This window comes from Acipenser ruthenus, chromosome 7 (genome assembly GCF_902713425.1).
Source record: "Acipenser ruthenus chromosome 7, fAciRut3.2 maternal haplotype, whole genome shotgun sequence".
In the NCBI taxonomy this organism is placed as follows: Eukaryota; Metazoa; Chordata; class Actinopteri; order Acipenseriformes; family Acipenseridae; genus Acipenser; species Acipenser ruthenus.
Genome location: NC_081195.1, coordinates 65,410,407 through 65,427,072, shown reverse-complemented (window position 1 = coordinate 65,427,072; position 16,666 = coordinate 65,410,407). Strand labels below are relative to the sequence as shown.

The window sequence follows — 16,666 nt, the reverse complement described above, 5'->3', positions numbered from 1 at the left end:
GTTGTGGGACAAGTGCTGTGGACTTTCCTTTTTAAAGAGCAAGACACTTCAAATTAATATTTCTTTACAGTACATTTACATTTTTATGAGGTTTGCACTCCTTATGAGTGGTTCTTTTTGCAGATATTAATATATTGTATTTTGTGATAAGATTGTGTTCAGGTGCTTTAACTATGGGTTAAGGAGTGGCCCTTCTGTTCTGGTTGCCCTCCATAGACACAGGTAACGTAGGCATCTGCAACACTGCTGTACCATGAATGGGACTGTGTGGCATTTGCCTATTGCTCTGTACCGTGTCTAGTTGCAGAACACAACAGGATTTGGAATTCCAATGAAAGTGGATGGCAGAGAGATTCTACATAATACACATGTAATCATATAATCCACAATGTCAATGTGTTGATTATTATTAAGTATTATGAACTATATCATACACAGAAACTATATCACTTACCATGGTGGGAAGGTTTCAGTCACAATTGTTTTATTCTAAGTGATTTTATAAAACTATGAACTGGGTGTGTTTGGCCAACGAAAGCATTTTTATAACAAAGGGACACCACAATGTACAATTTGCAGGTACTAGCATTCTTTCTTAAGTATCATATTGAAACTACTGTTGGAACTATGCACAAACAAAACAATTAAAAACAAAACAATGCTGCGATGATGCCAATGAAAAGATTTATTTTGGTGATATGTTAAGATATGATACGGTAGATGACAAAAGCTTACAAGAAGTGTTTTACAAATAAATAGTCATGTACGGACATACACAGGCTTGACATTTACATACATTGACGGGTCCCACTTTTGTTAAACAGAATCTCTATTTTTGAAAAAAAAAATACTGATGGTTTCAAATGATATTCTATAAACGACTTTCATGTGGAAAACAGACAAAACCAATATTATATAACAAAACATATACAGTATATTATGGAAATAAAACAGACAATTGACTCTCTTAGAAGGTGCCTTTTCAGTTAACAACGACAGTAAACTAATAAGCGTAGAAAATTAGGCTGCAATGACAGGAATAAATGATGAGAAATTCTGCAGGTTAAACAGAAACGCACAGCCACGGTCATGTTCAGAGACTTCAAAGGCTTTTTATGGCACAACCACATGACAGCATGTATTCCCCACCTCTCCCAGTCAGATCCATCCTAAAGGCACTGATTAGCAATAGTTCATTACAGAATTCTGAATTCTCACTTTCAGCGACGAGAACTGATATGCAAACTTCAAAATAACAAAAGCAATGAGCAATAAGGTGATCTTCACCGACGATTCGGTGCTCCAAGAGATGTGTTTACGGACCAATAGAAATATTTTTTTGTTAAAAAGTTTACGCACAGTAATACAGTGCATTTACATTCACTGTACCAGCGCTCCATGTCTATCTTCTAAATGTGGCATTTGGCATTTTCTACAAGCTTGCACTATTTTGTTTTGTTTATGTGTCTATAAGTTATGAGCGGTGTACAATGCAAGGAGTGCTTTATAATAGCTGCTAAATTAGAAACAATTCTAGCTGTCCTGCAGGCCTGCATTTCCATACAATTACATTTCTATAGCATCTATGTTACAGAAACACCCAGTGTTACCCAATAACTGATTCAAAAAGCATTCTTTTCAGATTGCTTTCCTTTTTGTTTTCAAACGGTATACCAAATTGATCCCAAAAGGATTATTTTGACATTCAAAATACATGTTAGGGAAAATATGCAGATCTGGAGAGCTAATAACCAAGTGGTTTAAAAACGCATGTGCTTATCTCTCAGAAGTTCCTTATTGCACTGCTGTAAAAGGTCTAGTTTTCCTACAGTAGAACCCCAGAGTTCACAGCAGCCAGGAGCCCTGTGTTTAACTGTCTGATCTTCATGTCTTTTACAGCAGCCAGGAGCCCTGTGTCCGATCTCAAGTAGTTTGGAGTTGACAGGCCAGTTTGTAACTGTGGGGATCCTAACTCTGAGGTTCTGCTGTGTATTGAAGCCAGTTTATCAAGACGCAACACATTAGGTATGTGACTTCATATTTGGTCGTATTGACACTGCCATTATCCATCCTAAAGAACATTTATGGGGCGACTTGGCATTATGCTACATACAAAATGTTGCCCTTGTTCTTGGCCAGCTTCCTGCAGCACTGTTCAGTCCTAGTACACTGGAATCTGGTGAGATCCAGAACGCTGTGTTTCTGTAATGAAGGCGTTAGCTGAAATGTTTGTCCATTTGACTTTGTTTCTTATATGTTTTACTCAACAATCTGTAAGTGGCCAGGTGGTGTACTTTTAATTCATTTTCCCCCACACAGGATCTTAGAGATATGTCAGTAATAAACTAAAGGACCCACAATCATTATTGTATTTGCCTGTCTTGACAGCAAATTGCACATGACCTATAAATAACATCTTTTTTTAAAATTGTAAGGAATTATAAAATCTCAACCCAATAGTTTTTCCGGAAACGGACAGCATTGTCACAGACAGTTCTGGTTCTCCCCACATCTCCTCCAGCTCGGGTTTGGAGCAGCCTGGTTACTTGAACAGGAAGTTTATGAAGATCTGGACGAAGATGAGGAGAAAGATGATGACGTAATCCCTCTGCTGCAGGAAATTGCTCTCTGGTGGAGGCTGGCCCGCCAGGGCACGACTTCGGAGAGCAGTGATGCTTCTGAAAATTAAACGATGAAACAATAAAAAATATATATATATTATCCGATGTGTGGGGGTGTGCCTAACCAAAATACTTTTTGAGCCAGCAAAGAGGAGTTGGGCAATAGAAAACAAACCATACAGGGAGTTTTCAAAAGAGGATGGTTCTGTGTGGGTAACCCAAAAATAATCAACGAGTGACTGACTGAAGACAGGACCGTCACATACCTCTAAAACATGAAACAAGCAACCACAATGAACTGTTATTATTATTTAACCACAGCAGACATGTAGGGAAATAAGCCCATATATACATTTTATAGTTACTTATTGCTGTATAAGACACTGAAACTAATGAGTTAAGCGAGTGGATTAAATCCAAGACGGTCATAATTTGGAGTCATGCTGGGCTGTATTTCAAAAGCATATCACAATCAGAGCAGAAGGAAAGAGAATTAAATAATTCAATAATCAAAGTGTTACAGTACTGTATGTCCTACCTCACCTCCCTTTAATTCAACAGATTAAGAGAAGGTCAACGGAAAGCACTATAAAAACTTATGCTATTTTATTTGAGTACTGTGACTTTGTTATGTCCTCTGGTTGCATTAGGATCACAACAGACAATATTAAAAGGAATTCCTGAACACCACATGTTCCACAACAAACACTGGCTTTTTATTAGGCAACATGAAATGCAAATAAACAGTATTATTAAAGAAGAACAATTCTCTTCCTCTTACCTATTAATTTCCTCTTGGGTATGTTTAATAGAGTCAATGGCACTTTGAAGTTCATTGAGGTCGGCACCTTTTTTCCTTAACCTTGAGCTGTGCTTTATTTTGTGTCCTGAAATAAAAATATTAAAATTGTACATCAGAGCAAAACTAACTCAAAACAACATCTACTTCACTGTGAGGCGTCACAAGTTTCCTGCACAGCCCGCAAACTTAACAAGCAGGCTCATTGCTCGAGACGAGCTAAATATATCTGAACCAATTATTATTTCACTTTATCTGGATTTTGTCTCTGTTGTATGAGGAAATGTATACACAAGCACATGAAAACAGCCGTTGTTTAAATGAAATACATCCTGTGATTTTTACAACACTCTCTACTCCTCATCAACACCAGTGCTAGTGTTACAGCTGAACCTGGGCTGCCCTGTTCCATTACAGTCTGGGACAGGCAGCATTGTTGATGCACATTGGAAAGAGAAGCAGAGGTTTCCTTACTTTCACTGCCCAAAGAGTCACGTTGATCAGGTTCGGGGGAGGAGCAGCCACTCTCCACACTTTCCGGTTGATCAGTTTGCTTGCGCTTTCTTTTAGGAACAGTGACCTGCAATGCATTAATTACTAGCAATAAAGGACATCTGCAAAATCCAAAAAGGTCTGTAAAAGACACACATGCTGCACATAATCGTTTGACCAGCCTTGCAGCAAAGCATGCAAGCGTGCTTATTTGTGCAGTGCCCATGTTTTATGGAAATTAATTGTCAAAAACTGGGAGGAACAAAAATATATCCTAATACAAGACTGGGTGGGGATGGTGCCAAAATAAGAGTATAGAGTATGACATGTTAATATGTTTTACTGCCCCCTTTCCTTTTCCATGAAGTTGTTTTATTTATTTCTTCTATAGTTTGTGTAAGATGCATTGTGAGGGTCAGATATTAATTTTTGAACTGCCTTTTGACTTCCTTGCACCCAATACATTGAGTTACCAGGTACAAAGTATAGCTACGTCAGCAAAAGCCAGTAGAATGCTCAGAGCCAGCTCCACTGACACGTCAGGTAAGTTTCCTTTTATAGCCGTGCACTAGATGGCGCTAGCGCTGTCAACTCTTCAGAGCTTGCAGATTTATTCTTTATACCTGCTGGTTTCTATAGGGAACAAGGAGGTCGAAGAGCAAATTACTGAGCAAGACAGTTACACCTAAATGACAATCCTCAAATTCAGCTCAAACAGACAATGTAGAAAAAAGAATATTTATTTGAGTAATCACAAACATCTTAAAAAGGGGGCTGTAAAAATCCTTTTTTTATGTTTGGAGCTATTTACTCTTTACTCTGTTAAAAAAAAATCTAAATAGATGCGTGGGTTTCTTGGGACTGAATGCTGTATGATCAAGGTAAAACAAAAATGATCATGGGTTTGGCACTGCGCGAGCAACAGTGAGATTGAAGCAAATGCTCTAGTCAACAGAAATGTACCAACCTACCTGACATTTGCAATTGTCCCGCCTTGCCCCCTGGTTACTGAGACTAATTACACTCCCAGAACGTACCATAGGTGTGCGGTGCCTGACTTTAGTCTGGATCCAACCCTCTTTCTCAAACTGTACCATATCATTCAGAGGATCCCAAGGTCGGGTACTGCACAAAACGACAATACAAGGTTAACATAAGTCCTCCGGCTAGGCAATAAAATAACATATTCCTTCGAATTTAAGTGCTTTTTAAACCAATTGTTTCTTCCCAAAAACGGATTGCGTCTCGGATTCGAGTACAGTACAGTGATGCGTGTATTAAAATCACAACAAAAGATGCGACTGCCCGAGTACACAAACAGGAACATGACTGACTGCCAGTTGAAGGGTTCTGTAGTAGTTATCCTGCCCGAGTACACAAACAGGAACGTGACTGACTGCCAGTTGAAGGGTTCTGTAGTAGTTATCCTGCCCGAGTACTCAAACAGGAACGGGACTGACTACCAGTTGAAGGGTTCTGTAGTAGTTATCCTGCCCGAGTACACAAACAGGAACGTGACTGACTGCCAGTTGAAGGGTTCTGTAGTAGTTATCCTGCCCGAGTACTCAAACAGGAACGTGACTGACTGCCAGTTGAAGGGTTCTGTAGTAGTTATCCTGCCCGAGTACTCAAACAGGAACCGGACTGACTGTCAGTTGAAGGGTTCTGTAGTAGTTATCCTGCCCGAGTACTCAAACAGGAACGGGACTGACTGTCAGTTGAAGGGTTCTGTAGTAGTTATCCTGCGGAGCGGACACTCTCCTCCTCGATGTAAACAAAGCAAGCTTTCGCTTTAATGATTTAGAAATTCGATTATAGATTATTTTCAAAGGGGTGTAACTTTAGGATGCATTTTTCATATTTTTCTTTCATGCAAGCACACCAAAATAAGTTTGAAAAAGTGACTTATCCAAAATCAGCTTTACAACTAGGTAAAAAAAAACAAGACCATTACCCCCCCCCCCCCCCCCCCCTCCCCGACACAATGTGGTGCTGGATGTAGTGGGCTGTGTTGCCCTGTGCTTGTCCGTGCTTACTCTGCATATCTGTACTGCCACTCTCCCGTGATGGGGTCCTGCTCAAACAGCCTGCATTTCCACTCCTCGCACTTGGCTTTCCTCTCCCGGGTCGCCTTCCTCTGCGCTTCCTCCAGGATATACTTCTCGTTGGTGGCTTCCATCTGGTCTTTGTTATGGATGGCTTGGGTAACGTGCTGCCACAGTCTGATCAAAGAAGAGCAGGAAACAGAGAAAGGACATCAGTGGAATGAGAATCCCGTATACTGTCAGAGTATGCCACAGGAGTATGCTACAGGCAACCATACTGATGGTTTGTGTATTTAAAATCACAGCTCCTCAACTTGGCCTTTAAGGCTCCATAACTGCTCAAGTGGCATTGCAGACTGTCCGATGCATTGAAGCCTCAAAGCACTCAAGCATCCTGTGCATCTCCTGCCTGATCCCTCACTTTTCCGATTCCCAGTCCTCTTGCTCCTCGGTCACCACGGTGCACCTCATCAGCCGGCTCTGCCTCAGCTCAGGAGTGGGATTCCAGAACGTGTCGGAGATTCCGGTCTTCTTATCGTGGATGATGACCTCACTGTCCTATATAATAAATGCAGCAGGAGCTTCAGAGTTACTTGTGGCTTCTATAACCTATTTTACAACAAAACACCACGGATTATACAGTATTGTAAATCTATTTGTCAACTTTTATGCATAGTTTTAAGCAATAATTCCCAAAGCGTTACTATAGGTTATGGTTCGATGAGTGTTTCTGAGCCATTGACTCATTACTATATTCAATAGACGATCTGACATCACAGCGATTGAAAAATCTCTCAGTTAGTTAAATGATTCACCATAAATATTCAAATGGAAACACTCACCCAGTGGCCCTCCAAAGTAGCCAGTACTTCCTTGCCAAGTTTGATTTTTCCAGATATTTGGTTAACACTGTCGTTGTTGCCTAGAAACGGCTGTGAAAAGATTCAGCTGGTTACTGTCATTACTAACTGAAAACAGCTATTAAATTCCAAGCAGGTTCGACCCTGGCAGCCACAGAACTCACTAAGAACTACTTCTGTGAGTGTGCGGGTCAAGATGGGCACATCAACTGGCAAGCACCCCCGTTGAATGCCCGTATGGCAGCACAGTTCTTTTAAACACATAGGGATACATTTACCATGCTTTTGCCATGCTTTTCTTTTCTACATTTTCTTTCTGTTCTTATTTCTGTTAATGCGTTTCGATGCATCTCAATCAGCCAAGCACACAATTACCTTCAGTTTGAATTCAAGCAAAGCGCTGTATCCCGTTTTCTCACACATGATGTTTATCTGCCCTCCAAGCTCCAGAGTCAATGTACCATAAAGAATTCCTTTAAAAAAAAAAATCACAACATTCAGCATCATGCTGTTTGAAGATCATACATCTGTATTGGGCACAAGGACGGAGGATCAAGCATCATTTTAACACTAGACTCCAGATACATACCCATTTGTATTTATTTTTCAGTATACGCTGTTTTTGGCCCCCTGCCATACCAAGTAAACTGTACAGCTATGGACAAAAGTTTTGCATCACCCTATAGAATGAACTAATTTGGCATTATCAAGTCGAATGAAACCTGCTGAATAATGTTACATTAACATATTGAAAACATGCTGCTTTATCGTTTTCCATTATACTTAGTGTTCCGCATTTCTGGTTTATTCCGAATTTTACCAAAATATTACAGGATTTTTTTTTTTTTAACTGAATTTCTTTTTTTTTTTTTTTTTAACTGATTTATACACGATTTTAGCCTACAATTCAATATTTTCCTGGTACTATTTTCTAGGAAATACATAATATTTTGATTAAAATGCTGTTTTAGTTTGACATTGTAATAAGCAGCCCTTCACTGTATCCTAGAACAGGGTTTCCCAATCCCGGTCCCAGGGGCCCCCTGTGTCTGCTGGTTTTCATTCCAACTGAGTTCTCACTTAATTGAACCCTTAATTTAACTATTCATTAGCTTAATTAGACCTTGATTATTTTTTTCAGATTTTAAACAGTTGCCAGTTTCAAGTTACTTATAACAATTTTATAAGTAACTTAAAACTGGCAACTTTTTAGGAGCGGAGAACAATTCTAATTAAGCACATTATTTGTTCAATTAAGGGTTTAATTAAGTAATTGAGAACTCAGTTGGAATGAAAACCAGAAGACACAGGGGGCCCCTGGGACTGGGATTGGGAAACCCTGTCCTAGGATACTGGAGACATTTAGACATCAGAGGACGTGGTTCTCTGTTCACAAACACATTATCTCCTGATTATGTTGGCCAATCAAGGTCTGATTATTGTGGCAATTGCTGGGCATAGTAACTACTAGCTTGATCAAAAACTAAACTGAAATACTTACACGAAAATATAATATTTTTAGTAGATGAGGAATGGAGAGAAAACATAAATCAGTTTATGAATATACAAAAGAAAATAAATGTTTCTAAGTATACAAAAAGCAAAAATAGCAGAAGTGGGTCAGATGAGGCAGAGGATGCATAGCGCTGCAGATACTGGTGCATTGAGGTAGATGATTGGCTTCGACTTGCACAAATTCTGATTCAATACATCCCAGGGACATTAAACTTAATCATTGAACTGCTGCTCATCATATTCCACATGTAAAGTGTGTATACTGAGATTCCCCCCCCCCCCCCAATTTTATCCCTATTTTAATATATGTAAAATAAACTTTTTTTTTTTAAAGGTAAAAACCAAAAATGCGGAGCACTACATGTACTTAACAAAAAACTGACACATGGAAAATTTCGAAATCTAACATGAAATATTGTACTACTATTATGACTGCTGGTACTTTTGTAATATCTTTTTCTAGTTTCTTTGATTACATAATGTTAAATAAAAGACCTAAGTTACATTCATTCATATATATATATATATATATATATATATATATATATATATATATATATATATATATATATATATATATTTATTTTTCAATTATGTCTCAATCCTAAAATTCTAGGTGATGCAAAGCTTTTGGCCATAGCTGTAGAGGTACATGCCTGTTTCTATTTCTTTTTCAGTATACGCTGTTTTCGCTGTAACTGTAGGTTCTACCATGTGGCAACAAGACTCATTTTGTAAGGTCCTAACACCAGACCCCACATCACTCAGCCCCCATACTGAGACACTTCAGCTTCTATAATGTAGACCATTTTTTTCCAATTAATCAAAACAGCTCCTGGCACAGCTGGTGATAACCCCGGCAGCTGCATTCGGACACTTTCTTCAAATGTGCCGAGACGATGGAGGTCTGTATATCAGTGAACTAAACCCACGATTCAGCTCCTCTCCTATCCAAGAGGAGCATGTGGCTCAGACAGAGACATGGTGTACAGGACACGTTCAAAACTGTGGTTCAATCCCTTCAACAAAACATGATGTATACCTTTGCAATGAGCATACGGCATATTCATCACATAATCCTCTCCCCTGTTCAGGAAAGTTAGTCTGGCTTCTCCGTCCAGTATGGCAGATAATGAGTTACCTGCAAGAAGAAAAGATTTTCTGAGTAAATCCATTGAATGACACCAATGACTTGTATTACTGCATTGATACAGTGTTATTACAGATTCTATTACAAGTGAAACTTCTCAGCTATTAATTCTCATTGGGATCGTTTGATAACACTACACTATACAGGGTCCACTGCATTATGGGTATAACTAGAGGACTTATCGAGTGCACTTCGAGACAACGGTCTCCCTCACTAGTACAGAAACCTCAGCCATCTCTTACTGACTCAGAAGACTTGTCTCCTTGTACAATCGATGCTTCTTGTAGTTACTAGGTAAATATACCAGCGGTGAGAGGATTTCTTGCTGCTCATCTGTATGTTATGTTTAATGCAACTTATTACATCCAAGCACAGATTCACAAACATTCCAGTACATCATATGTGACATTCATTCAGTTAAACCAGACACTTGACCAAATGACCAGACAGTTGTCCCAAACCCTGAAATATTTCATTTGGTTAAATGCCTATAATGAATAGGATTGACAGTATAATGCTTTCTAGTGCTCATGAGAAAACAGAAGAGAGTCGTATTATACAGCAAACACATAGGCTCATTATAATCAGGAGTTCAAACAGAGAAACCTATTATGTTATTTGCTCTACACTAATATCCATAGAATAGTATAATATAGTGCAGGACAGCTGAGCATCTGTGTATGAGCACGCAGGCTGCGTTTAAACCTGCAAGACTACAATGTAAATTAATAGAACACTACAAGCTGCAGCAGGAAGCAATGTAGTGGCTGTGGTGATACTTCCATACAGCAGTGAATAGGGGCTTCAAGGAATGGTCATCAATTGAAGGTTTCTGAAGAGGGTGCTGCAGCCATAATCAATGGAAAGGACAGTCATACAAAATGACAGGGGTAGTGTGAATTATGGGGGTAGGGGTAGTCACACACATGCATAACCTTTGTAGAATATATAAATGAACTCACCGTAAAACTTTGATTTGGCCAGGATGCTACCACTGAGGCAAAACCCATCTTTTCTATTACTTACATAGAAGGCAGACACTGGCGGATGATGGGACACCTATTGAGCACAACACACAGCATGTGAATGCATTGCAAGCGGCATACGAGGGAAACTCTGCACAGCACACATCGCTAGTCATTAATAATGAGAAACAGCATTTCATATCAGAAAACACCATGCAGTGTGGGAGCCAAGACATTTTTAAGGGTATTTTTGTTACCTGTTCAGAAATGTAAAACGTCTTGCTGCTTGTCTGGGGATGAATCCACAAACATCTGAATGTTTCACCAAGAATTGGATTGTAAGGTTTCTTCAGTCCCTGAGAGCAGAAAGCAAAGGAAGTGAACCTTATTCAAATGAAAACACCCAAAGTGAAATTCCAGATTCAATTGTAGAATGTTTTTAAATATACGAGGAGGAACTGGAATTACTTTTAAAGAGCTATATATATATAAAAAAATGTAATATTCATTTGAATGTTTTTTTCTAAAAATCGTCCCTCAATTGTTGCTTGGTTGTTAAGCACATCCTCGTGTAAACGTGCAGAACCCCCCCCCCATGTTAATAATTACACAATAGACATTTTAGTGTTTGTAGCACCGCTTAGTTACAGATATTTACACAATTTTTAAATGCTGTAGAAAAGTTCACCAGGCCAACTTTAAAAGGTACAGCACCTTTTAGTTCTTAAGAGAATCATATTACTGTTACTCTTTGAAAAACAGCCATGTGAAAAGGTAAAAATGAATACCAATATTTAATTACCTGTGGTTTTTTGTAAAATCCTGACAAGTACCATTTCACAACCTTCTTCAGTCGATTGTAGGCATTTTCTTCAACAGCAGCCCTGTTGGCACAAACAAATGAACGATGATCCTAGCAGTGTGTTTTATCAATCAACTGCACTGGAACTGTGTGTTATGCTTCTACAACACGTCTAGTTTCCCAAATACAGAATCTTCCTGTTCATGAGAACAACAAGCCACAGCACGGGCAGTGTTAAAATGAGTGGCAGTAATACAATCTAATGGGCAAGGGCCTGAAATAATGTTAACACACATCGTAGTATATCAATCTTTTTCTGATAACAGTGCTAATACAATCAGCACTGGTGTATGTGGATGATCGAGGCATGAGAAACATCAAACACAGAAACTGACTAACAAAGTGTTGGACTGCACAGAGCGCAGTGGGAGTTAATACTTCTGCAATAGGAAACATGACATGTGAACAGTCTGCCTGTGACTGGACGTGACTCATGGCTCTTTTGAGCAAAAAGATAAACTTAAGCACGGCCTGGTTTAATGTGTTTCTTAAGAACTCATCAAGTGCAGCTCGACATACGCTTTAGTATGTGAAAAATATGCAGCAGTAGGAAACGCTGTATATATTGGCAAACCAAGTCACTTCTGTGACACTTCTCCCAAGCGGGCTAGCAATCAATGAGACTCCTGTCTAACTAGCTATGTACATTTGAATGGTGTGGTTTTCTTATTTAATCCAGGCCCTTCACTGTTTAAAAACACCCAGTTCCACGTCCACAGAGGGATACTCACTCGGAGAGGAAGTCGGCGTGATAGTAGTAATCCGAGAGCTTGTCCAGGAAGGAGCGAGGCTCCAGGATGAACGTAGGCAGCACCACCTTGGAGAGGTCCATCCCTGGACGCACCTGCTTCAGTAACGTCCAGATCAGGCTCTTGTTCTCCTCAGACACTGTCTCTGTCTGAGAGGCCTCCCCAGCCTGCAAGCAAACAATCAATCAATCAATCAATCAATCACTCAATCAACCAGTCAAAACCTTGATTTATCCAGATGAGTCAATTGAGAACAAATTCTCATTTACAGTAACAAGCTAGCAAGAGGCTCACACCACCAAAGCAAACAACATGAAATACAACCAATAAAAAGTAAAACACACATCATCATTCATAAAACATAAAACTCAGCAGCAACTCCGCAGGTATCAGTCAGAAATGAGTCGACCCAACGGCTAAAAGCAACCTCACAAATTAACCTTTCTAATTTTAACTTTTGTTGAAACTCATTCCAGGCATGGCTGCTGCAAAATGAAATGAGTGACGACCAAAAACTGTTTTACAAAATAACAAGAAATCTACAGAACATAAAGAAAATCAAACAGGGTCAGAGAAAAATGGGTCACTGTCGCTCTTTTCAAAATCGTTTCTATTCATTCGATTTTCTTTATTGTATGTTTCGTAGAAAATAAAGATAATGACCCATACAAAAAAAATCTAGTTATTAGCGTGGGTTTGTACTAGGTGAAAGATTGCAAATCAATATCATATATAAAATGACTAAATCTGAGCTGATTACTAATGACCAATTACTTTAAAACAAAACTTTGTTATGATGACCTTACAAAAGATGTAATAAGTATTTGAAAAGAACCTTCAACAGTACAGGTTTATAGAGCGGGCTACACAGAATCTGTACAACCATATCCGCCAGTAGATGGCGTTGAAACTGAAGACATGCAAGCTGAACAAAAACACAGACTACTGTTTTGTCCACAAGAGATCTACTTGAACAAACTAGATCGTAGAGGATTATTTACTTCACAACAATTTCATTAATAGCCCGAGGAACATCATGCAAATCAACATCAGTCAAAGCTAGGGAACCCGCTTCAGGACCCGAGACAACACAGGAGAGAAACAACCTGCAATGGAAACAAATTGCTTTGTGCTCGATTACTGTCATTCCCATCCTCTAGACTAATGAATAATAGTGCTACAGGCGAATGCTACCTCTGCAATTGAAGGAAGTGGCACGTCACATTTATTTCTAATAGACAAATTAAAAAGCTATTTCATTGGCAAACAACCTTGAATTATAGACGTTGATACCTGCAGCAACAAGCATCAGCAATCAAATATGTATTACTATCGGTGTTAAAAACCCTGTCAGAGCTGCCGTTTGTTGTCGGGAGCACTGGATTATGAATTGGCTTGCTCTAAGAGGTTGTTTCAATTGATCTATTTGATTATGTCTGGAACATCGCTTGAGGGAGAGAGGGGCCATGAAAAAAACGGAATCCTTGGGTTTGTTCTTCTGGATGAATAATGGTTTATGTTGTGTCTCTGTTGTCCAGTCTAGTCATGAATCAGGAGCCATAAGAACATGCATTGCAGAGAGGGCTGCTAGGAAGGCTACAGCCCTGTACTGTGTCAGACCGCTGCCTAACCTCGCCTCACCAGCTCCTCGTGAGACTGCTCCAGGTAGCTGGTCTCACGCATCACCTCAGGCCAACACTCTGCCAGCCCGCTCCCTCTCCCTCGCCCTCTCCCTCTCGCGAGCACTGCTGCCTCACCTCCCCCAGCTCCTCGCGAGACTGCTCCAGGTAGGTGGTCTCGCGCAGCACCTCGATGGGCTCGGGTTCCAGGTAAGAGTCGTCCTGCCGCTCCGAGGTGTCTGTGTCGCTCTCCTCGCTCTTCTCCAGCCCATCGTTGTCCGACTCCTCGTGGTCCTGCTCGTTCTCCCGGTCCGACTTGTCAGAGTAAAGGTCGTGGTCCCTGAAGTGCTGCGTCTCGATTTCGCTGTCATTGAAGCTGCACGACACACAATTCATTTATTTAATGGTGGGGGGCACTGGAGCTTAAAAGTTACAGACATTGACAGGTTATATGTTTTAAACCCTACAAAAGGACAACGTATTTTGGGTTAAGTAGCCTGCTCAGCCACCGCTGCTAAGAAAAATGCACTTATTTGGGAACCATGCCAGATTTATTTATCATATTATTAATTTATAAGAATAAAACATTTTATACTCAAATAAAATAGGCAAACACTGGACACAGGCTGCTAATGTCACTTTTAATAGGTCATTCTTAAGCTATAAATTGAGAAATAACTCTTTCAACACTACAAAAGATAACTCAACAAAAGATAACACTATGGCGGTAGGCCTCTTAGAAACAGGCGATTAAACAAGTATGAGTATGCCTGTGTACGCCCTATTTTCAATCCTCATTATTCAGTGTTATATAAAACGCATTTTTTTTCCCCAAGCAGATGAGAGAATGTTTTTAAAGGATGATAATGATCAGGAATAATGCTTCTGACCACTCAGTTACAGAGTCGTCGGTGTACAATCCTGGTTTAATCCAGCGCTAGATTACAGAGCAGTGGGATTCTCACGTGAAGCTGTCAGGTCCTTGCAGGTTGCTGGCTCGCAGCAGGCTGTACAAGTTGACCTGGGAGTGCTCTCCCGAGGATCCCACTTCCAGCTCCTTGCCTTCCCTGATCATGGTGCGCTTCAGGAGGCTTGAGCATTTCAGTGCCAGCTCCAGAGCATCCAGCCAGCACCTGCCTGCCGAGGGGAGACCAGGAACGTTAACACAGGACTTAGCAACTGTTACTGACTCACTTTTCAACAACGACTCAACATACAAACACAGCAGATGCCACAACCCAACTCTTTACACTTGGACACTTATTGAATGTGTCAAAATCACAAAGCAGCAGCAGGATCTAGGGACTCCATGAACAAGAAATTGTGTAACATTGAGTAACAGTGCTCCTCATTAACAAAGCAATACCACGTGTTCAAATAAACTGACCAGGTACAAACAATATCACAACGAATGAATTTAGTGGGAGTTTACTTGATGTTCAACAAAATTATCAAACTGTATTGTAAATAAACTGAAGTACGTGCACATTTAAAATTGACAGGCCTTACTCCATGTATTGATTCAATTCACTGGCTTCACTTCTTGTAATGTTAATGTATGGCCACCAGGTGTCACTGAGGTTTACTTGTTTGGTTTAATTTGTCCCGCCCCGAGTGTCCCTCAAGCAGAGACAGACAGTTGCTATTATGATGGGCACTGATATCCACCACAATGTAAAGGTTGTAAATTCACTGATAAAAAACACCTCTTACCATCTGACTCGGAAGCAGCCCGGAAGATCAGGTAACTGCTGGGTAAAGGCTGAGTGATGGATCCTACTGTTTCCCCTTTTGGACCCTGCAATTCAACAGATGTGTGCTTCAGAAAGAGCGTTTGGTACTGAAAAGGTCTAAAAACAATATAGCAACCAGAGACACAACTGGTAGAAGTATTCACACGGAACTCTGCTATATAAAACACCACTCCATGGAACTCTGTTGTATAAAACACCACTCCATGGAACTCTGCTGTATAAAACACCACTCCATGGAACTCTGCTGTATAAAACACCACTCCATGGAACTCTGCTGTATAAAACACCACTCCATGGAACTCTGCTGTATAAAACACCACTCCATGGAATACTGTAGATAACATTTTGGTGGAGAACTATATCGCAGACCCAGAGGGTATTATTGACCATTGCCTGTGTCTTTCTTGCCCCAAACCTTGCCTATTGCGATATCTTTCCGTTTATTCATCCTTTCAGAGTAAAACGCTGCGGTTCCTTTAGTGATAGGGGCCATGTGACAGCAGTGCTCGACTCATATTTGATAACTGAAATCCTCTATCAGGTATGACGTATACACTTTCCACACACACGCTCCCCGGCCACTCACATAGGGGTTCAACTACTATGGCCCTCTGCACTATAAACACTAACAATCCACATTATATATCAGACAACTGTTGAGCAATGTAGTAAACACTAAAAAGTGTAAAAGCTGACAAATGTATTTGCTCTGCAACCACAGCAGCGCTGTTCCAATGGTTGAACACGTACATTCCAGCAGTTTTAAAAGCATGCTTGTATTCAATGGCATCATATCAACTCCTAAGGTTCCTTAATCTGATTGGCAGGTAACCAAGACTTTAAGTTGGCGGTCAAACAACTTGTCTCTCTCTCTCTGTGTCTGTCTTTTTCTTGAATTAGCCCAAGGCCAAACCTTACAAACAAGGAATATCTTTTTAATATTCCTTTCTACTGTATTTTTTATTTAGAAATGATGTCATTGCTTGTGCAGGGTTACAGTAAGAGATGTAGAATAATCTGGTTAAGATTACACAGTGAGTATCTTTGGGTAACATTTAACTATCTGTAAACACCACCCCACGTGGCCTTTCTCTGGTGAGAAATATTTCCAAGAAGTGGACTGTACGTTCCACTACAGTCAGGGGTGCAAATGGGTTTGAAAATTGATGCTAAACTGTTTTGAAAGTTCAGCACAAGAGAGCCTACTGTTGCTAAACTTGCGACCAGTTTCTGCA

The 16,666-nt window shown here is 40.1% G+C and overlaps 1 protein-coding gene across 9 annotated transcripts in view; it reads right to left on the bottom strand.

Annotated features, from left to right (window-relative positions):
• Positions 1–665: 665 nt before the first annotated feature.
• The window catches only part of LOC117414818 (oxysterol-binding protein-related protein 8-like), a 96,802-nt gene continuing 80,801 nt past the window's right edge, over positions 666–16,666 (bottom strand). For 7 of the 9 annotated variants that reach the window (XM_034024625.3, XM_034024629.3, XM_034024624.3 and 4 more), the window contains 16 exons: positions 15,391–15,475; positions 14,643–14,814; positions 13,816–14,053; positions 12,041–12,225; positions 11,250–11,331; positions 10,705–10,803; positions 10,445–10,541; positions 9,375–9,473; positions 7,193–7,290; positions 6,800–6,889; positions 6,379–6,515; positions 5,949–6,134; positions 4,884–5,037; positions 3,895–4,000; positions 3,403–3,508; positions 666–2,678 (listed from right to left, as the gene is read on the bottom strand). In XM_034024625.3, the coding sequence (XP_033880516.3) occupies positions 2,543–2,678; positions 3,403–3,508; positions 3,895–4,000; positions 4,884–5,037; positions 5,949–6,134; positions 6,379–6,515; positions 6,800–6,889; positions 7,193–7,290; positions 9,375–9,473; positions 10,445–10,541; positions 10,705–10,803; positions 11,250–11,331; positions 12,041–12,225; positions 13,816–14,053; positions 14,643–14,814; positions 15,391–15,475 (2,070 nt within the window). In that variant the 3' untranslated portion in view covers positions 666–2,542. The remainder of the gene's footprint in view (positions 2,679–3,402; positions 3,509–3,894; positions 4,001–4,883; positions 5,038–5,948; positions 6,135–6,378; positions 6,516–6,799; positions 6,890–7,192; positions 7,291–9,374; positions 9,474–10,444; positions 10,542–10,704; positions 10,804–11,249; positions 11,332–12,040; positions 12,226–13,815; positions 14,054–14,642; positions 14,815–15,390; positions 15,476–16,666) is intronic. The other 2 variants (XM_034024628.3, XM_034921846.2) reach the window with 1 other exon arrangement.